General features: G+C 35.4%; 1 protein-coding gene across 15 annotated transcripts in view; it reads left to right on the forward strand.

Moving 5' to 3' along the window:
- SRCIN1 (SRC kinase signaling inhibitor 1) overlaps nucleotides 1–23,807 on the forward strand; it is a 267,852-nt gene that overhangs the window by 238,706 nt on the left and 5,339 nt on the right. For 6 of the 15 annotated variants that reach the window (XM_087916500.1, XM_087916506.1, XM_087916501.1 and 3 more), the window contains 5 exons: nucleotides 573–727; nucleotides 1,378–1,530; nucleotides 5,938–6,045; nucleotides 18,099–18,239; nucleotides 21,783–21,824. In XM_087916500.1, the coding sequence (XP_087772626.1) occupies nucleotides 573–727; nucleotides 1,378–1,530; nucleotides 5,938–6,045; nucleotides 18,099–18,239; nucleotides 21,783–21,824 (599 nt within the window). The other 9 variants (XM_087916503.1, XM_087916508.1, XM_087916502.1 and 6 more) reach the window with 8 other exon arrangements.

Consider the following 23,807-nt stretch of genomic DNA (forward strand, 5'->3'; position numbering starts at 1 on the left):
GGCTAATTCTTGACAGAATTTTAGGGACAATATGGGGGATTTGATGTAGGGGCAACTGTAGAAAATTGAATTAAAGTTTAGGCAGTCACAGCACATTTACAAACATAGTCAGCATGTTTCAAGGCCTATCTTATAATACATGTGGAAAAAATTTGAAAGTCCTTTGAGAAATAGTTTATCTTTAACCAGTACTTTATTTAACAGCAACAGAAAAACATGTTGCAGATATTATGGTAAAAGTGTAACTAACCTCAGCTGATTTGTCTCATGTTCTAGTATCATAGTTATAATACTGGCACCCTTGTGTAATTTGTCAGAAAAGGAATCCATATAGTTGATTTAGTTATTTGGGGAAAGGATTTATTTTATTTTTTTGTGGGGAGAGGTTGCATATCCTTCTTCCCCTTAAAACCTAAGAGGAAGTTAGGGGGAGACTTTTTTTAAATAAAGTTCCAAATTGCCACCTTCAACATTTCTCTCCTTAGTTTTAAGCTGTTCCTTTAAAAAATGGTCTAACTATTAGCCATGGTATGTATTCTGCATAATTCGTACTAACAATATTATCATTGTAGATGAACTGACGGTGCCCAGATATCGTACAGAGAAACCCTCCAAATCTCCCCCTCCTCCCCCACCCCGGCGAAGCTTCCCATCTTCTCATGGGCTTACAACTACTCGCACAGGAGAGGTGATCATCACCAGCAAAAAAGAATCCAGTTTCATGAAGGTACAAAACCCCTTTTCCCAATGAAGAAATACAAACCAGTAAAACGAGGGGTGGGATTCAAATTTTTTAACAACCGGTTCTGTGGGCATGGCTTAGTTGGTGGGCATGCCTTGGTGGTCATGTGACGAGGTGGACATGGCTTGGTGGTCATGTTATTGGCTGGGCGTGGCCAACTCAATATCACTCACATTGAGGCATGCATCTCCTCGCCTGGCCTCTCGTGACTGGGGATGCTGCAACCGTCGTAAGTATGAAAAACAGTCATAAGTCACTTTTTTCAGTGCCGTTGTAACTTTGAATGGTCACTCCACACAAGCAAAGTACCAGCAAAGGAGGGGAAAAAAACTCCAGAGAAGTTCCAGAGAAAGGAAGTCTAGTCCTGCCAAGAATGTAGTAAGGGTTAATGGAGAGGCAGGTTTCTGTAAGCAACACCAGAATGTTTCCTTCCTGCCTTCCTTACAGGATTAGGCCAGTAATTTCTTCTAACAACCGGTTCTCTGAACAGCTTAGAATGTTAACAACCGGTTCTAGTGAATAGGTGTGAACTGGTAGAATCCCACCCCTGAGTAAAACCAAAGAGGATCCAGTGGTTTAGCTTTGCTCTTGTCTTTCCATTTACACTTTTTCTTTTTTTGCTTTTGTGATATCAGAAAGCTGAATCAGAAGAGCTGGAAACCCAAAAGCCTCAAGTGAAACTGAGAAGAACTGTATCAGAGGTTGCCAGGCCTGCTTCAACACCCCCCATCATTGCTTCTGCCATCAAAGATGATGATGAAGAGGATAGGATCATTGCTGAACTTGAGGTAGGATGGGAAGGGCATTAGACTAAAAGTACGGTCAGAGATTCTAGAGTTTTGCAAAGAAATAGTTTAATATTCAACAACTTCAGAGAAAAAATCTCACCAGACTGGAAATTTGCAAAGGAGAGATTCATTATGCTGATAACTTTATGACTTAATCTCAGCAGATAAATATACTTCAACTAAATATAGTCTTGATTGCTAGAGATTGTACTCTACTGTGGAATCTTTGATCAGGTACAAGACTCCCAAATCTTCATACTTTGGAACAAGCTTAAAGAATTCTCTATTGGTTATTATTTTATTATTTATTTAAATTGCTACCGTAGCAATCTTTCCCAAGTGTTTTTTGAATTTGCCTATATTTGTGTCACCAGGCAACAAGAACTGGACAATAAGAACCAAGTCACTATATGTGGTTGCTAGTGTGTGGTCTGGTTCGCACATTATATTAATGCAAATTCTCTGTAACCACAGTTTATTGATTTGGAATGGAGATGCAGAAGAGGAAGGAGAATTTATGTTTTTCCATATGGGTTTTATTTTAATGTTCCAAATTGCCCCCTTCAGTACTTCTCTCCTGCAGTTTCACATATTTGTTCACTCTTACAACTACATTTTTCAGGTTATTATCAGATATCTCAGCTAAGCTTTATTAATACATTTATTAATACATACAGATTTATGAGTACTCACAGACACTCATGAATATATTGCTTGTTCTGGTCTAAGAGTGTAATAATAAACTGATTGACTGATACATTTCACCATTGGCAAGGGTTGTAAAACATATAAATCTGTAATGATATCATTATACAATAAGACAAACCTTCCCAGTCTGGTGCCTTAAGGCAGCGGTCCTTAATGTTTCCAACTTAGCAGCCCGATCTGACACAGGTGGGAGCGTGTGAGTGGCAGGCACACTCATGCACACACAGCTCCATTTGTGTGAGCGGTGAGCACATGCCCAGTTGCGCCCTCCACTTGTACAAATGGAACTGCATTGGGGAATCCCTGCATTAAGGTATGTTGCTCTTCAACTGCCCCTTGGCCAGTGACTGTATAGAATTGGTGAAAATAAGACTGGATTTCTATGGAGATTCTCAGTCATTCAGGTCACGATTATCGCAAAAGTGCTTTTTCAAGAGGCAACTGGACTTTCTGTTTTTTTTCTTTGAAGATGTTTTGCTTCTCATCCAAGAAGCTTCTTCAGCTCTGATGAGGAATGGAAGGATTTATACTCTTTGCAAATAGCTGGACATTTGCATACTTTTAGCAAGTCGTTTAGGTCACCTGGAGATTTATCCTGGTCATCAGGGTCACCTGAGTGGTGCAAATGGGTATGGAGCCCTCTTGGAACCGTTGAAAGGATTGTGTTGTAGATTGGAGATAGATGATGGATCTCTCCACTTTTGTTGAGAGAGGGCTGCTCAATATTAACATAAATGGCCTCTTTGACCCCTTTTTCAAACCAACCTTTCTGTCCAAAATGTGGACTTTGCTGTCTTCAAATGAGTCACCTGTGTCTTTTAAATGCAGATGGGTTACTGAATCTAGTCCTGATGTGTTTGTTCTCCTATGTTGTGCCATGCACTTATGAAGTGGTTGTTTTGTTTTCCAATGTACAGATCTGCACATGGCTCACTGCATTGCACTGCATATACCACACTGCTCATTTTTTGTCTGGGTGTTTTAGTTTTGGGGTGGACAAGCTTCTGCCTTAGAGTATTCTTGGGTTTGAAGTGTGCAGATATGTTATGTGGGCTGAAGATCCTCCTGAGCTTTTCCCATATGCTTGCAACGTATAGAATGACAATGTTGCTTCATTTATTGTTATTGTTATTGTAAATTGTAAAATGTTATTGTTTATAAAACATCTTCAAAGAAAGACCTGAAAGTCCAGATGCCTCCTCAAAAAGCATCTTTGGGATAAGATTGGATTTCCTACACATATGAAGGACATCAGATTAGGAAAGGCTTTATTAAGAGTCCATGATGTTTTCATTGTCTACCTAAAGCCAGTTTGTACACTAATATAGTTTACTAGAATATATAACTGAGGACAATTACTGATATTTTCAATAATATCTCTGCTGTTGAAAGCTCAGTTTTATATAAGTCCTTTTGAACTAGATCGAGAATGTCTCCCAACAAGCATTGTGTTGTTTTTTGTATATTTTCATATAAAAAATAATAATAAAAGGTTATTTTAAGATTATAGTTATTTTAAGATACATTTTAAAAGGTGATGAGAATGTCTGGAACATGCACCATATACAAAAAACTAAAAAACATAGATTATTGAAAGTACTTTACCTTCCTTTACTGACTAAAATAATTTAATCCAGATGTTAATAAGCAGTACATATCAGAAATCCACCACTGCAGACTATATATAATAGTTTTTTAAAGATAAAATTCAATAGTTTACTGAATTTGCAGAAGAGATTTTTGGTACAATATTAATAGCTCAATTTCAGAAGCACAAAGCTTACTAAGATCATATTTACCAAATCATTGACTTAATATTCAGGGGATGTGTATGATGGGTTTGTGGTTGTTTGACTTCCTTTTCTGTGATTTAACGAACCATTTTTTTTATAAAACAATATATGCAAATTTATGTAATAGGTTTTAATTTATGAATGAGGTATCAGAACATAATCTACCTCCCACCTTCACCTCTATCCCTACCCTGCAAAAACCCTTTCTATACCAAGAGAGAAGAATAATGTAATTATGTTGGGAATTTTTTTTGAAAAATTAAATGTCGTAGTTTGTGTGGACAAAAGTGGTCCTGCAGGTTAAATCTAATAGTGAAATTTGGATAGAGGATAGTACATTTTACAAAAGAGTTTAATTATAATAGTTATAAAATCCAAGATTTATAAGGTCCAATATTTTTTTCAGGTACTCCAGTTATTATATAATTGATTGACTTGAAATGGAGATAGTGTACAGTAATTTAATACAGATCAGCTTGAATTAAATCTGGGTCTAAAAACAGAAAGAAAAGAAATAGAAATTTTATGGGCAACTGAGTAATAGAAAGTATTCTGCTTAGATGATTCTGAACATTAGTTTTTAAAATATTAGCTAATTTGCACATCAGTAAGAGGTGCAGATCTGGAAACAAGGCCATTCTGTCATTTTGTGTTTTGTGGGTGAGAACACATGCAAACCTTCTGTGTCTAATTAGCTACACATGACCATTAGCACTAGCATACCTTTGGCAGTATATATCACCTATGCTGCATTATTTACATAGTGCTGTTGCAGAATAATGACACAATTTAGACTTCCATGGCATAAAATTGGGCAATAAAAAATAAGGAGAAAGACAAAAGCAACGATAAATCAGGAAAATTTACTTTCAGTTCAGTTCTTTGAATAAGTGAAAATTAAGTAAAACCAAAAATAAGAGATTGTGACAAACCTTAGAAGATGTTTATTTTTAAAAAGTGTTAGAAATACTCATTGTAGGTGGATCTTCATTAGGCCATGGTAAAGATGAATGAGTAGAATTTTTTTCTATGTACAAAAATAAAAATGGAATCAGACAAAGGAATACATTTATCTCTGTTTCTTGCCTGAGAGTTTTCTAGAAGCATCTGACTAAATTTTAGATAGGTTGTTTATAGCAATACTTAACAATAACAACAACAAAACAACAACAAAACAACAACAACAACAATAATAATAATAATATCATCATCAGGGAAGGCTTACCAACTACTCGAAAGACCAAGCACTAGATGGCCAATACATTAAAAAAAATATCAGGGAGAGCAGATAATAATACAATCTTATTATATTGCAGATCCATTAATATTAATGGCTTTTGAAAGAGTTTTAGAATTAATGAACATTTTTATCGACTATAAATAGGAAATATAGAGTTGCCAAAATTATAGATTTGTTAGGGGCTAAAAGGAGCCTGAAATAAACTTTTTTCCATGTCTACTCAAACATTATTTTAAAATCAATATTTAAAAGATGGGCTAAAACTTTTGTAAGAATTTGAGCCTTAACCTGAGAGGATTTCAGCTACAGTTTGAGAAATAAGTTGTTTTTCACCAATTTCCATAACATAAAAAGGATGCATGCTTTTGTTTATTGTTGTATTTACCTTCTTAAGGTCATGCATAAATGTTCTTTAAATTCAGGCAGAAGTTCTCATAACTTCATTATATATCTTGATTATAGATATACTTTAAACAGCTACATTGAAATAGATGAAATAGGAAATGTAACTAAGCCTTATGGCTGGATTATTGGTGCTCTCTTCTTCAGAACTCCATTGTAGGTTTAATTTAATAAGTGTTCTTCCTTGAACCAGAATTAGCAATCCACATTATTTTGCTTTCTGTATGTAAACAACAACCACCTTCCATGTTCTGACTTCCTCAGGTATTTCAGAGAAGCTCTTCATTTATTCCTAAGTTTCGTTGCGACCAACCTGTGCCAGCCACAGACATGTGGCCCAATGGGGCCACCATAACCAGCAAAGGATGGAAGGTAACAGCTGTTGTTCAGATGGATTACAACTCCTTTCTTCTTTCCTTCTGACTGGTTACCCACTCTCTAACAGGGGTCCAATTCTTGTCTACAGCCTTTATTAATTCAGCTTCTTCTTCATTTCTGTACATTAATCAACTAATGGCCTTCATGCTATCTCATCACTCTACTGACACAAAGTGGTGTGAATTATATTGATACAAAATTGAAAGCCCACAGGGCATTAAAATATTGGACTGTTTACAGGTGTAAAGAAATTATTTGAGGAACTGGACATGAATACAATTTGCCAAATTTGCTTCTTATTGATGAACTATATCTCACTATTTTGTACTGAATTACATTTTCTTTGCTCTTGTAAATAAGAAAGATACTCTGATCAAAGTCGCACCATTTAGGGTAAGCCTGGGTACTAATTCCCACACTTGATGGTATATTTATTCTGAACTTGGAATTGCTTCAACTCAACTATTGTCATGTCATTTATGAGTTAACAACTTATCGTATCATCTGTGGAAATATTATAGTTTAAAAATAATCAGCCACTTCATTGAATACAATTTTTTTTTAAAAAAAGTGACTTCTATTCATATGCATCAGTCTTGAAACTGTTGGGTTTAAGAACTGTTATTCCTGCCTCTTGCCTAAGTTCCAAACACATCTGAGTAATTACTGATATGGAGGTAAATTGGACAATGGCCTTCATTCGTATTCAGTGTATGTTTTGGGGGTTTGTGCAATATATTTTCCCCAGATCTTACCAGATCCTACCATCTGTGGCCATGATGATTATATCTCTCATCTGTTGTATGTATGAGTTACCTATGCAATAGTGTTTGTTTATGTCAAGCTGAGATAGGATTGTATGGACAATCAGTACAAGGTAGATAATTAACAGTTCAATGAATTCAGTGGGAACTAAAGATTGCAGAAAAGAATAAAGATCACTCACAGTGTCTAAAACCTCTCTGAAATATTACCAAGGAGGAAGTTATGATATAAAACTTACATATATACATCATAAAGTATGTAATTTGTTATTATCTCAGTAACAGAGTGAGGGTCTGCTCAGGGTCTTGCTTTATTTGTTTGCTTATCTTGGATGAATAAATCTTGAACTTGTTATCTTCCATTGATGTTAATGGAGACTTCCAACTATAGCAGTGTGAAAGATGATTAGAGTCTCAAGGGAGGCTGGAGGGAACAGAAAAAGCTAAACATTCTTCTGTTATGTAATTTCAGTTCTGATCCTCAACCCTCTCCCACACATTTTTAAAATTTGCAATAAACATGTGAAGTTTTTCAACCTTAACATTAATGATCCATCTCATTTGGTCCCAAGTTTAACACTTGGTTGTGTATTAATGGTATTAAAACAGAGAAAGACAAAGGAGCAATGCCTGACAAAATGATTGCCTCATTGTGTTGCATTTTGGAATAAGTTGTCATGAAAGGAGGCAGATTTGATTAAGGAAGGACTTTAAAATAGGGAACAGAAAGCCTTTACAGAAGAACTGAATTCCATGATGCATTGTAGGTCTTACAATGAGAGGCAAACCTGGAAAATTATCCCGTGACTTCTCTCTGATGATTATCCTAGAAAACCTGAAATGAATATATAGAAAATCAGGATGGGTCATTTGTCCTTATTTCCTGGTATCAGTATCTTATTTCTATCACTGAGAAACATTATATGAATAAATTAAATATGATAAATTAAACTCTTATGTGGGCAGTTGAATATTATCATAATATGGAGATGTAATCCCAAAATGAAAATCCTTTATTTATGATAACTCTTTTCTTGCAGCATATATTTAAATATAAGATTTGATTAATGAGCCAATATAATAACATTTCCTTTAGTGCCAAATTGTTTCCAATAATACATAACTGTTGTAAATCATACTTAGTTTCTGAATTCCGCCCTTTCAGTAGAATTGTAATTAACAAGTGTCTTGCCAAATCTACTTGTTTCTGACCAGGCTGAACTTTAACATTATTTTAATTCTGATAGCCCTTGCTCAACTTGCTAATTTTCTTCCTTAGTGTAGTTTAAAAAATACCCACCATTTTGAATACTCATTCTAAAAACTGCATGGTACTTTGTCATTTTCCTATAGTTCCATAGCAAATATCAAAGATGGTGAACCTCCAGTCCATATGCTGAATCTGGAATGTTAGTCTCCTCCATTTGGTTTTCAGGACTCAAGAATAATTCTTTCCCTTAAGCACTGAAGAACTATCACTTATATCATAGATCTTGATACCACTTTAAAGCAGTGCTTTCTTAGGGCTTTTGGTATCTCAACTGTTTCCCAAAAGGAAGTCCTGAAAGTTAGTGAAGCTAATTTTCATAATCTGGTGGGCATACAAGTAATGACTTTGAAATACTCAGAACATCTTAAAGTCCACTTTAAGATGTCCATCTGTCCACTTATTAATATTTATTATTGTTATTAAGTTTTGTTTTGGGGGAATTAGGCTTTGAAGTTTAGCTGCATCTAAAATGTATTATCTACTCCCCTCCAACTCCCACCTCTGGTCCTTTCCCTATCTAGGAACCTTCCAGATATATTGGACTACAGCTGGGAAAGACTGGTCTACTTCATATTTTCATAATTTGATTTCCATTAAAAACATAAGGTTACTTTTCTAATCACCTTATGTTCATTACGAGATAACTACATGTTTTTTTATTAATTAGTAGTCTATGAGGCTATCCTTCACACACAAACATTGTAGATAATTATTTGTGGGGGGCATAGCTATAACACAAATTTTAAGATGCCAATACGCTGCTTTACAGGGCCAATTTCACTATGTCTTATAGGGAAAATATTTTTCAGATAATACCTAGAATGTGCTTGGTGTCTTAAATTCCTAGAGACTTCGGGTTGACTTTTCAGCACCTCCCCCACTTTGGTAGGAGGATGGGTTTTCTCTACTTATTTGAGGGGATTATATAACATTGCAAAAGTGTGTGTAGTTTGATAATCACATGAGTGATGACTTGTGATCTGGACCAATTTTAAAATATTATGGGCAAAAGAACAATTAATCTAAATTATAAGGGCATAAAATAGAATAAATGAAATTTATACCTACATACATATGTGTATGTGTGTGTGTGTGTGTATGCAGGTCTTGGCGTGTTCAGATCTTTTCCCATGTAAGATTGAGAGTATCTTGGCAACGTTTCAACGAGGTCCCACTCGCCATCTTCAGCCTGGTGATTTCGGCTTCATGCTTGTGCAAGCACGAGCACATCCCCCATAACATGAATAGATGGGATGATACCTCCCGCCTACCAGACATCTGGAAGCTAGCCCTCACCAACAAACGAGTCCCAGCCACAAAAACCAACACCAGACCCGAAACAACATGGGACACCACTGCCAATCCCCCTCATCAGACCCAGGCCCAAGCCCATCCTATAAACGAAGGACAACCACCATCCAGAAAACAGACCACGGCTGCCTCACCAGCTGTCACACAACCCAACCCAAAAACCAAACAAGCTGACACATGCCAAGAACACAGACCCAGACCCCAAACTCGAAGCCAGACTAAAACCCAGAATGCTACACCACAGCCACCCGCTCAGGATATCACATCACAAGAACTCAAGAAGTTGCAACACAGCAAATGACCCAGGATATCACAGCACAAGACCAAGGATACCACAGTAATAAGTCTCACAAGGTTACCACACAACCCATTACCCAAGCCGTTACTACACAGGAGGCTAATGGAAAAGAGATCAAAACACAAATGACCCAGGAGATTACAACGCAGGACCCAGGATACCACAACAAAAGAACTCACCAAGCCCATCACACAACCCATTACCCAAGCCGTTAAAACACGAGAGGCTAATGGAAAAAAGATCACTACAAAACAAACGACCCAGGAGATTACAACACAAGATCCAGGATATCTCCACAACAAAACTCACAAGGCCATCACACAGCCCATTATTCCAACATCAACTCCATCAACCAATCAAGAGGCAGCAGTGCAACCACACACTGTTTGCACTGGCACGAAGCCGAAAGCACCAGCCTGAGGATGGTGAGTGGGATCTCACCGAAATGTCACCAAGATACTCTTAATCTTACACGGGAAAAAACCTGAACACACCTAGACCTACATATATATATATATATTGAAGCCATAAATTTATATGAGTGCCATATAAATTTAATAACTAAACAAATAATTTATTTTATAATTTAGCATAATCACACTGAAGTTTTCATGAAATAGAATTCATTTCTTATATGTCTTCATCTTCTGAGGATTCTTAAGATATCTTGGTTTTGAGAATGAAAAGTCTTCTTGCAGGTGACCCTAACTCTGTATCTCTCCTTTGTCTAATTTTTGTTAGGAAAAAAAAATATGTCTGTATTTTACACACAAGGGAAAGTCCAGGGTAACAACTCACCTGTTGATTACATTAATCATTTCAATTTACAGTTACAGATTTACTAGCAGATAGTAAAATATACATTTAAATGGGGAGAAATTCCAAGTGAGAAAATTGTCTAACGACAATACCAAATAAAAATGCAGTATTGAAACTGAAAGTATAAATGTATACACAAGGAAGAGTGTTTATTTTCTGCCTCTGGATTTTAGTTATAAATGAATAGAGTTTGGGGTCGGATAAAAAAGACTGTCGAACAATCCAAAGAACTAAATGGGCAAGTCCCCATTTATGTAAGACTATGCTTTTGTGTTGTTTATTCTTTGGAATAAGCAACACAAAAACAATTAGGACATTGATTTTAGAAAGTTACAAATGGACTAAGATGAATTTGAAATAAAATATTGAAATTAATTATAACAATCATTCCCATGGGAAAATGATGTTCTTTTGAATTTTTTTTTAAAAATTGTACGATGAGACATTGAAGATTGGCCACTAAAAGAAATCAGAAGAAACTTAAGATTACAATTAAAGGAGAAGAATATTTGAATTTAACTTAATAGTAGAAAACGGAGCAAATTACTTTAACATAGAACATACTAAGAGGTATTAGTGAACAATGGACCCAGAAGAGTGATGTCTCTACAGATAGATTCTGTTTAAGAGCTCTTATGGAAGAGAAACAGATTTTATGAGATAATACTGAGACTGATCTTAAAGTAGATTTTAAAATAGCAGGCTACAAGAATGCTATGGAAAAAGATGCTACCCTGAGGCACTTCCAGGTTGAAATGATTAACCACTGACATCACCGTTGCCTGGGGGGCAGGATTCCAACTATCTAAAGATAAAGGAATGGTTTTGTGGGCAAACCATTAACACCACACTATTAAAATAATTAGATTATTGAACAGATAAATTTCCTGATTTGCTCGCTGCTTAAATACTCCTGTCTCAAAAATTGTTATATAATTTTTTCCCCTAAGAGTTAAGAGACTCTGGGCCTCTTTTGGTAATAATTTCCATTTTCCTCTTACTTTTCTTTTTGTATGAGTATCCAAATTTCCAAATCTAAGGCACAAGAAGGCTTGGAGTTATGCAGTCCTATTACTGAAGCACTGAGGGGCAGTTGGGACTCTGGATGGATTACAGACAAAATGAAAAACAAAGAAAAGGCCTTTTTGTTGGAAAAGCTGACCAACAGTGAAAAGAAACTGAAATATTTGGTTCACTCATCATTTGATGTGTAGTAAGGCCATCATGTATTCATTCTCTGTCAGCAGAACAGAAAGTTGGGATGGGGTGGCTCTAAAAGAGTCTACATATTTGGGTATTTTTGTGTATTGGTTAGGGGAATGGGAAGTATACACAAAGCTTCAAAACACCTCTGGAGGATAATCTTATTCAACTGGAAGGCAATATCATATGGTTGTGAATGCTGGGGTCAACCAAGCAAAGATTCTACCGACATTTGCTAAAGGGGCTGGGGTGAGACAAACAGCTGTGTCATCCTATCAAATGTCATACTTGGTGATAAGACTTTTTCTTCATCCACAGAAGAAGGTGAAGTACTCATGGGGTTGGATAACAAACATGGCACTACAGAACTAAAAAGCAAAGAAGACAGAACTCAGAAGAGATTCTTTCAGTTTTGAGAAACCTTTAATGAAGATTGAAAACAGATGCTTAGAGGTAACCAGGCTGATGTTTCGAATAGTATTTATCCTTAGAAAATCTACAATCCCTTGGGAATGAAATATGAGAAATTGTTTAGGCAGCAATACCAGGATTCTACAGAAGAGGATGATATTTTAAGAGAAGAACAGTAAAAGAATCTGGATGAAAAATAAAAGGTGTGTGCTACTGTTGATATCATGTCTATAAGAATCCAAGACATTTGAAAAAGACACTTGCTAAAAACTGGACATCCTAGAAGAGACCATCAATGGCTTAGAAAGAACGATCGGTATAATTTAGCTGCCAGGCATCTATTGATCTAATATTTCTGGACAGCTAAAATCCAAAGATTAAAAAATAGAGAAGGAAAGGTAGGCATGAATGTGCCCAGAAGTGGCATTATGGTTGACAGGGATGTGAAGTTAGAATGCAAGGTTCAAAACAGCACAAATGCAAATGACAGCCCACCTAATTCTTCTCCAATCATCTCGAAGCCTCTTTTACTATCCAAGTCTCAGTTTCTGTTGAACAGATTTACTTGTTTGATGTTCCTCTTGATCTGCTCTTCCTCTTGATTCTTCTTGAAAGTGTCATTTACTGTTTGTCCTCTCAAGATTTCATTTGTTTTCAAGAGAAAAGGTGTGAAACCACCAGTCGCTGGGACTCTGTAAAATGGGACTTCAGTCACACTGAAAAGTTAAAGGAAGTGTTTTTAATTTCATTATCTGTTCTTTCCTTTTATAAAATAGTTTTGGTGTTCTTTAAGTTTATTGCTGTTTCTTTAAGACTGTTGTAACTACCACATTCTGCTTCCTGTTTGTACTAACATTTTCTCACCACCATCAAATCTATCTCTGAAATGAATTAAGGACTGCCTCTTCATAGAAATGAAAGGGTTTTTTCTTAAGTTTCACTTTGGACAGAAATGAACTACAAATTTAAACTAGTTGGCACAGCCTGGTTGTTCAGTAACTGTAGTTCACTCTCAATCATGGAAAAATAGAGTTTTGCAAAAATAAAATAAAATAAAAATCCTTGTATCGTTAATACTGAATTCTTAGTAACCCATGACCATCAGAAAAATGCTTAATAGCTTGGGATGATATGATGTGGATAGGCAGTGAAAATAATTTTGGGTGAGTTTAAATGGAGAGTGTCATTGTCTCTTTAAGAAATACCGCAGTTTGTCCATCTCTCTCTCTCCAATTCTTCCAGCTGATAACCATACTGTATATTTTAATCTATATTTCGTTAATAGATAGGTAGAAGGAAGATGTTGTGCTTTATAGAACTAGAGGATTAGATTTGTATTTACTGTATTTCTCTTACCAAATCCCAGAAAAGAGTTAGGTTTGTGGACCAACTCAGAATCTTTTTCTTCTAATTACCAGGAAACCATGGAACATAATTTGATAAAAATGGACCTGGCTTTCTTAATTAAAGAAAAGTATGAGAATTTGCTTTAGGAGTGAAACATGAAAACTTTCTGAATTCACTCTCCATTACTAATGTAGCAGAGATGACAACTCTCTAAGTATGCCATTGCAGATGTATAGAAATGAATTATTTATTTGTTTTCCAAGATTGGGAGGTTTTATGAACTTCTTAAATGTCTATAAAATGAGAATAGTTTACAGTTTGAACTGGCAAGAAATAAATCTACATAAGATGCTGCACCAAAAAATATTCAATCTTGGTCAATGAGAAAAGGCCTCTTCATTTTTTCTATTTCTGAAATTCAGTTATGAACACCTGTTCTTATATAGTCAACCAGTATAAAACTGTACATGTATTGGCTATAGCTACAGTGTTAAGTTCTCTTCCAATTGTTTCGAAAAGAGCTAGGAAGGTATGTTGACTGCTGATTTGGAATTCTAGGACTACTAAAGAATTTAGGCTTCGTAATAAAATGAAAGCTTGACAACGTCAGACTAGACAGAAATGTTGCCCTCCTTCTATGTTCTTCCCTTCCTTCCCTTTTCTCTGTTTTGTGGGAAGAGAATTTGTTTCTCTTTTGCATAAGCTGAAAGTCTCTCATTTTTTCATAGTACTTTAGATCCAGACATTGGCAATTTGACCACAACGCTTAAAAGGCCTGCTTTTTAAAAGAAATCTTTAAAAAGATTTCCCTTTAAAAAGAAATCTTCCCCACCAATTTTTCTTCCAATTTATCTGCACGCTGAGAAAATAGGTAGTAGGTTTATTGCGCAGAAAGTTAGGTTTTTCATGAATTTTCAAATCAAAATCCAATCTTGTGCATGCTACATTTATCAGTAAAACTATGAAATTGGAGGAAAGGAGGCAGCTGGGAGCAGCAAAGGTGCTGGGCTTCTATCCAGTTTTGTTACTTAATTTTAATTATGTCTTTTTGTTTATTTAATTTTAATTATGACAGGTTCTAATTAATTTCTTAAAAGAAAATCTTAGACATAATCTCCCCTTTATTAGATTTTTTTTCCAGACTGTCAAAATAAGTATCTGAGAACAAAGTCCTTAATTTGATAAGCATCCCCAAAGGTTTTCAGGATAATGTTTGGCAACTAAAGTTTATTTCAGATATCTGGGTGCTTCAAGATGAAGGTTTGTGCTTCTCAGACATATAGTCATCTTCTGTTTTTAACTCTGCTTCCTGCATTTTCCTCTGTATTATTCCCCCTCCCCACATGCTAGAAATTAAATATGTGAAGACAACGATTACGATCATCCTGTTTGATGCCAAAATTTGAGTTAGAACTATTAGCATTTTTAAAGTTGCAGTACCCAGGAACCCTAAATTAATCACAAATTGCGATCGCAACTCAGCGAAAGTTAAACATTTTCAATCCTGTTATGTGAGAGATTCTTTTTTTTCTGTCTGATTTTCTTTGATATTTATGAGCCTTTAAACAGCTTGATTTTATTTGTTTGGGGTATAGATATTTATAGTTGTTTTATTTTCAAGTAGTATATATTAGATATGCATGTGCTCACATTTGCATACAGCATTTTACCAAAGGAATTTATTTTGAAGAAATTGTTCAAAAATGGTAACCTCCATAAAACATGCAAATCATGAATATTTTTATAATTTGGTTGACAGCCTTTAGGCATACAAAGACCTATGCATTTGGATTTGATCCTCTTGAAATTCTGACCCATCTTGGAATCTGAATCAAATTTCATGAACTAGAAAGAAAGTTGTTTTGAAAATAAAAATAGTTGTAAGAACTAGAAAGTTATTTTGAAAATAAAAAACAATAATGAAACTTGATATATTTAGGCTTCTGGTATTTGTGTGTGTATGTGTATATATACACACACACACACAAACACACACAAACACTGACATGAATATCAACATATTAAAATAAAGATTATGTACGTGAAATTCAAACTTGTGAATTGTACAATGAACCAAGTTGTCCAAATATGTCTAATGTGTGATGAAAATAAAACATAGCAAGGCTCTGTGTAGGCTTTTCATATGTCTCATCTCTCATATAGCCACTATACTAATTCAGAAGGTAAGTGTATCAAACTCTCTTAGTCTTCCCGTCCTTAAATATTTATAAAGCATATGACAGAGTGAAATATACATTTATTTAAAAGTTGTTACTGGAAATGGGATTGCTAAATTTACTCATCTACTTTTATTAGTATCAATAAAATCAGATTAGAAGTTTTCTCCAGAATCCAAGTTCACTATAAAAATAATTTCATAGATCTGTAAATCGTTGGTGTATTTTTTATAATCCACATGGAGAAATCATAGAGTCAGAAGGGGACATTTATGTCACTGAATTAGTTCCCTGCTCATAGTATTTGTGATTGTTGGTTGTTTATCCTGTGAACAAACCTATTGACAGGGAATGCACCATCTCTCTTGGTAAATTATTCTACCTACTATCAATATTACTTTTATTAATATGGATTCTTTTAGACTGTGGGCTCTCACACCCAATTTGCATCACCCCTAAATATGGGGATTTTCCTTCCACTTTTTTTTAAATCTTACTGATCAATAAAGATATTAAAAATTAGATCCAGAACAGAACTTTGTTTCACCAAAGTACATGTCTGTCTTCAACCTGATAAAGAACTTTTGAGTGTTCATTAGATAGCACTTTCAAGCAAGCTATGTAGCCATTTAATTGTCAGATCCATACATATCAATTTTGTTGATCAGAATGGCAGATGGTATTTTGAAAAATGCCTTGTTGAAATAAAAATGTATTATATTCTCAACATCTCCATCTATTAAGGTTGTATTTCCATCTATTAAGATTAATCATGCAAAACAACTAGGAAAACTCATGCTGACTTCTGATGATGATTGCCTCATCTTTTCAAAGCACATGCAAATACTTTAAATTTTCCTAAGTGTTAATGTTAATCCTGACTGCTCAATAGCTCCTGGATCCATAAAAATTCATGGAACTTCCTTTCTCCTCTCATACTATGTAAATTAGGGCTGTCAAACATGGGATGCCGGATGCATTACGCACTGGCCACGCCCATGCCCAGTTTAGTGAAGAGGAAAAAGATACATCATGTGACGCTGCCGTGGGATGGTGCTGATTTGATTGCAGATTTAAATTTAGTCATAGACAGATGTATCCTGAAAATGTTTTCATCTTCTTCATGCTTCAGCCCCTCTCTGTTATCCATTTTATATTATATTACTGATCTTATTATTGGAGAGGATCGAATCTGCCCGTGTCTCTGTGATTGTGTGTACAATCTGTTAGCATTTTTCCATCTTCATTGTTCTGTTAATATCCTGGCTGTTTTGTTTTGAACATATCTAAAGAAACTGTTTTTATACTGTTAGTATCTCAGGTCATTCCAAGCTTACATTTTAGGCACTAACTCTATAGCTCTGTCAGTATCCTTACTAAATGTGGTTTTCATTGCTTTCAGATCTTCACTAAGCTTTTTTTGTAGGCACACTGGTTTTTTCTTCCTCATTGGAATTGGTATTGGTAGAACACTCCTATTTTTTTCTTTGTATTTGAACAGATAAATTATGAAGTGATGTGACCCTTTATCAATACTTTAGCTAAAGAGTAATTATTTTGGCACTGCTTTAGACTATTTTTTCTAAAGTTGTACCACAATGTTAAAAGGTTTTTGACACTTTTAAAACTAGTAATTTTAAGTTGCTTGAGGTAAGGGATAAGACATATTTATTATTACATTTTTGAGCATGTTATCTACCTACAGTAATTGCTTTACTTCTACATATGCTAGATCTGCTACATTAAGTTGTATGAAGAAGCTCATTTGCTAAAAATAAAACCATTTATCTCATTCCTATGTTATCCCTCTGTTATTTTTCTGCTATTCAATTAACTTCTCTGTTTCTTTGTTCACCTCTTCTTGTTCCCCAAACCTCTCATGCATTTTCAGACTGGCAAAGGAAGTTGGGGTGAACAGAGTAAGGACTCACTTTAAAAATTTGTACAAAACTCGCATTCTGTAATTTCCTGAGCCTATGGCACCAGCATCTGTCTGCTTTTTGATAGGCTGATCAAAGAATGTGATGTGTTTGGTAGTATAATATGATACATTTGAATACTGATGGAAAGTTGTTTTACATTTTAAAAGATTTAATTTTCTCGTGCCACAATACAATAAAATGAAACAGATAAGATTGCAAGAAGTACTTGTCCTGATGAGAATCTAAAGGAAAGAAATAGTCTTTTTGTGCATTTTGTGTCAAAATTATCAGACAAATACTAATTGAACAGTTAGAATGCTCGGGGATAGTTCATGACATCCTAGCACCACAATTTATTGGTTGGAGGCATTTGTTTTTGGCAGGAAACACAGCTGCCAATTCACACTATGACATCAGAGCTGCAGAACCAAAGGCAACACCTTAAGCTATTATTTGTGTCAGTTTTCAACATACTTGTTTCTTAACCTATCCCCAACAATATCACTTAATCTGTTATTTTCCCAGAGTGGTGGCGGTGTCTCGATTCCAGCCATGAAGATGGTCAATCCAGTATCACGGCTAAAGCAAACCCAGCAAGGGAGCCCAGACAAAAGCAAACACATAAAGCAACGCATGGAATACATGCGCATCCAGGGACAACAGCAGGTAGTTTATTTGTAGGCCACTTTGCCATTATTATGGGGGAGCATGAGACAGGTTAGCAATTCTTCATTTTGGCAGTTGGGAGGGAGAGTTATTCCCAGGAAAATAGTCCTGTCTCTGACACTTTGGATGGATATGAAAAGAGGCACATTTGCATCTGTTTTGCATATAGATTCTTAATAGTCCTTTAGATTTGGAATGTAGTTTTTAAATTGTATTCAGAGTTGATCTTTCTCCTACCTGAGGTAAAGTACACAAGTACACATACTGGAATTTCAAAATGAAGGGATACTTATTTGTTTGTTTGTTTAACATGTCAGTGGAAATTGAGATGATTCCATTCTCTGCAGTTTTATATATATACCAAACACTAGAGCACATTCATTTTTCCAGATCTACTGCGATCTCAAAATAGGTCTCCCACCTCACCCAGGCTTTGGCTCCCTCAGTTGTTAAGGGCCACCCTCATGAATCTTCCAGAAGAATCAAAGAGTCAGACATTAGCTTGAATTGCCTGGTAACCCTTTTGAAATGCCTGGTATATTATAATAACCCAAATGTAGAGATGTCATAAGATGTGCTATTGAAAAAGAAAACTCTGTAAGAGTTATTTAAAAAAAGTCAATTCACAGTAACTGCAATATTTTTTTACTGGAAGGTGAAAAACAGAAAAAAGTTAGAACAATTACAATAGAGATATTACAATGGCTTGGGGAAAAACAATCAAAACCAACTAAAATATTGAATAAGAATAAATTTAAAATAATTCTTTCAAATAATTAAAAAGAATCATCAGATAGAAGTTTATGTCTCTTTTTTAATGTAAGTATACCTATACTTTTAAGTACAATTATTTTATAATTCATTTTACTGAATTAATAAGACATTTGAGAGGCAATATAAAAATGGATGAGTTGGTCCCTGAAAGTTGCAAGTTGTGAGGATCTTTTTTTTTTTAAAGAGATCCAGGCATTAATATTTCACAGATGCTGCAGTTTCTATGCAGGTGCTATTTTCCTTCATTGACTTGGAAATAAAACTTACTTAGCTTGGTTATTTATTTTCATCTAGACTGGTTCCCTTGAGCATGAATTGATATTTATTTTATTTTAATGATCCCATCCATCAAAACAGCTTTCTCAGGATAACATGATAACATTACAATTTAAAATTTGTAAAAATATATAATGATCCATTCATTATTTCCCATGGAGAACTCAAACAGGACTTTTTCCCGTGGAGATATGTGCCATTTATTTAATTAATGTGAAGGAACTTAAAATAAAATTCAAAATCCACTGGTCCCTTTATCAGTTTAAATTTTTATAGTCCAGCCTGTTAGTAAGAAGGTTTTTTCCCCTCACATTAATTTTTAAAACTTGATTTATTTCCTGGTCTTTTCCTTTAAACATGTCCCAGGTCATAAGAGCATTCACTGGATGGTTGGTTGTTTTGCAGCTCTGAAGATCTCTTTAGCATTTAAATAACTGTATTTCAAATGTGTTCAAATGGGTAGAGTAGCATTGTATCCAATGTCCATAAAGAGTCTGTTGAGGCTGTATCTTTCTTCCTCAGTTCCCAGTGAGGTCCTGTCTTTCAGAATACAATCATCAATCCCTTTATCTTCTCTTTCTCTGGAAACTCTTCTGGCCTTGCTCATCACCCATAGATTCCCAGTCTATGCTATACCTAATGATTAACATGGATTGAGAAATGATGGAAGAATGTCTGAATCTGATAAGATGTTGTCTGGTTGAGCACTTTGCCCAAGAAATTGATATTGGCCCCAGACTATAATGATTTAGTCCTTCTATATTCCACAACTGTTCTTCACTATCCCTCCTCCAATGAGATAGAACTACTCTTGTGCAAAAAAAAAAAAGGAATAGCTAATCTCTTGGGTCCAGTTGAGGACCCAAGCAATTAACATGCAGAGTATGCCATGATGAATACACCAACCATACCTCAATGACCTACTAGGTCAGGGATACCCAAACTTGGCAACTTTAAAACTTGTGGACTTTAACTCCCAGAATTCTCCAGCCAGCTTAGAGCTGGAGTTGAAGTCCACAAGTCTTAAAGTTGCCAAGTTTGGAGACCTCTGCACTAGGTGTTCTTTTAGATTGCAGACCAGGACCAAACTCAAAATTCTGTGAACAATTTTATATGTTTTATAGTACTTTGTCTTGTCTGAGTAGAAAGGTCTGAAAGACAGGACTAACAAATTGCAAGCTCTCCTCCAAGCAGGATAGACTCAAAAGCAATATAAACATGCCTGTTGCATAGCATGCCAATAACTTTAATTAGTCAAAACAGCCTTCTCTAGATTTCAGCACCTGAAAGGCAAGTTACATGGAAGTGTGATCAGCATTTAAACAGGGATAAAGATACTTTCTGCCTGAGCAGAATTGGCTCACAGTATATTTTCTGGAGGTCAAATTATATCAGCATTCTCTTTGCTCTTTAAAGCTGTGTCCCTCCATTTGAAACCCAGTTGCCTGTCATAAAGTCCTACCCCAGCATTCCCTTTCTTTCTCTAGTCATACAGTTTTTTGTTTGTGAATATGCCTGGATGGGGAAAGAGGTAGGCAAACAATCTAAATTTCAGAATTTTAAAGTATGACGAATTGTATTTTTATGAGAATATTTTAGTGTTGGTACTGTTATTATCATGATTCTGTCTTTCCCATAGCTACAAACATTGACAGTATATTACATGCCTTTATAACACCTGTATAAATTGTTTACAATGAAAACAACAGATGTTATGTGAATTATCCAATCTGCAGCTGCATATAACAATTTTAATTATTCTATATTAATGCCTTTCACAATTACATAGGCAACATAGGATGTTTCATTTTTCTCACAGTAGAGGCAGTTACGATGAAAATTCTTCTCCAGCAACACAATTATATATAAGAAAACAGAGTCTCCCATTTACAGCATTAACAATTTGATTTTTTTTTTCACCTCTAAATGCAGCATACAAGGGATTTTTATTGGGATTGCATTTGGGAAGTAGAAGTCCTCTTTTATTTGACCTTGATTCCTGGCAAGAGCATGGATACATCCATATAATTTTATTGGCAACAATATAGTACAGAAGTGATTTATCACTGTCTTTTTTCAAGATTTTTTTTATTCTTCCCAGTCTAAGATTTAAACTCTTGCCAGTTTTACGATTCTGATGGAAGGGGGGCTAAATTTTATAAATTTCCAAATGAAAATCCAATGCACATAATGAATATAACATTTATGCAGACAGTTCTGTTCAGCACTAACTTGAGCCTCTCCTATCTGAACATTAACTAATTGACTGGAATATTTAACAGTTATAGTCATGCAATGCACTATTTCTGGAAAATGAAGGAATTACAAAAACAATACAAATTTTCTCCTTTATTGGTATCACTATTCACTATTTATCCAAACTTCTTGCCGCTCTACTGTCTAAGTGCATTAATAATGGTTAGGGTCTTAATGGTGTAGTCAGTTCAGTTCAGTTGGGTTGACATGCTTCTGTGTTCTTGCTGATGCTGACAGTGTACCCAGTGGCTTGCCAACTTTCTGAAGCCACAAAGCAAGGTAACAACCACCATTTTTCCATTCCTTAAGCACAACATATCTACCTGTTTCCCCACCCACTTCGTTCCCAGAGACTTGACCTTCCTTTCCATAAATCCTATCCTTTCTCCCTTCTTGGTCCCAAAGCACATTTGATTTGCTGGTGCTTTCCCCAGAATTCACTCCTGCTTCTGTCTTCTTTTTCTGTCATATGTGAATAGATCAACAACCATGGACACTTGCTTTCCCATGTTCTCAATGCCTCCCTAAAGGATTCTCCGTTTTGCTCATTTGAAAATATATAAACAAGCTCTCCCCTCCTATTCCAAACACAGAAGAATAAATGGCTGATGGTGAATTTGGCTGTCTTCCTTTGATCTTTTGAACTGTTTTGCATTTTGTTTCTAGATGTATTAAAAGTAATGCTCTCAAAATGCCTACGCAACATTCTAGATCTAAAAGTTGTAGTCCCAATGTAACTGGAGGATAACAGATTGGGGAAACATGATCTATTATGAGATATACGTTATGAGCAAAATGAGTCTATGTATACCCTCCCTTGCCAGTTTTCTGCATAGCCCCCTTCACTCTATATCTTTGCATCCCATGATTTTTATTTTTATTTATTTATACTAATTGCAGTACAAACCTATCACAGATGCTGTTTGCCTGTCAGAAACATTTCTAAAGGTCAGATTTCTCCAAAACAATTTATGTGAATGATGTGCAGGTGCTTGGCATCACTAGACATTTGTCTTTATTCCCAAGCTATCTGTGACACAAAATTTGAAATAAGTGGTCTGAGATTTGTAGGTGATGAAGACAAATATTTAGAAGCCTCTTCTGGCAAAAAGTTTCTTGCCTACAAAGAATAAATTACATCCGAAACCTCCTTTTTTATTCCTTTTGGTGCAAATGGCAACAGAGGGAGATGAGGCTTAGAACAATATGATTAAAAGTAATAGTGTTTTCACCCTGCTATGTAATATCTTTGGAAGAGGATTACGGGATTTCATTTCTGGAATATCACCATATCTTGATATGACTTATTTGCAGCACTTCTAGTCATATATTTAGGCTTGTATTCATTTCAGTAAGAACTTTATGCATACATGTAGTTTTATTGCATGAAGGCAACTTATGGGCTAGGCTGGAGAAATGAAGCAGGGATTGCAAAAATCTGAATTTTGTTTCTCCAGCCACATCACACAAATTTCTTTCCTTGTTCAGAGGAGAGAGGAACTGGGGAAAGCAAAGTGGGGATTCTTCATGAAGAAGAATTGTTTCTCCAGTCCAGTACACAAGTTCCCTTCTGCACATGGAGAAGAGCCGCTTGTCCTCCTTTGGCAGGAAGTTGTTTTTATCTGTCTGCTTAATCACCCACAAAGTCCTTTAAAAATTGCAACGGGGATTGCCAAAATTGTGGATGTTAGAAAAGTGGTCACACTGGCATCTCATGTAACAACCTCTTCACTCAGTAATCAAGATTCTGGTTCTAATTGTGGTAGTAACTTGCAGACTACCTGTATCTCACACCTTAATTTTGTTGGCTTGATATATTTTATTCCTTTTTTACACTTTTCATAAGGTCTTTTATCTTGTAGAGTAGCATGACAGATAGATGGGCTATCACAGAAGTGTCAGTGAATGGATCAGTGTAGCTTCTTATTACCTGAATTGGATTTTATCGTTCACACTTCCAGTTCTGATCCAAGCAAGTACATTTCTGTGTGCTTTGCTAATATATTTAGTGTAAAATCCACAACACATCCCCATGACAAGTGATTTTATTTTGTGCGTGTTTAACAGCAGAAGAAATAGTCTTTTATGGGATTACAAAATGGTCAGGTTTAATGGATAGAATTCACTTAAGAAATGATTGTAAAAGGAGCCTGTTTATTCACAGTTGGTTTATATTTTATTCTCACTCACTTTTCATTGTTTTTTCTTTCCCTCCTTACCACATCTTTAGCCATCAAACTGAGAACTACTGGACAAACTTTA

Source organism: Pseudonaja textilis, chromosome Z (assembly GCF_049901715.1).
Source record: "Pseudonaja textilis isolate UNSWEBS1 chromosome Z, rPseTex1.2, whole genome shotgun sequence".
NCBI lineage: Eukaryota > Metazoa > Chordata > Lepidosauria > Squamata > Elapidae > Pseudonaja > Pseudonaja textilis.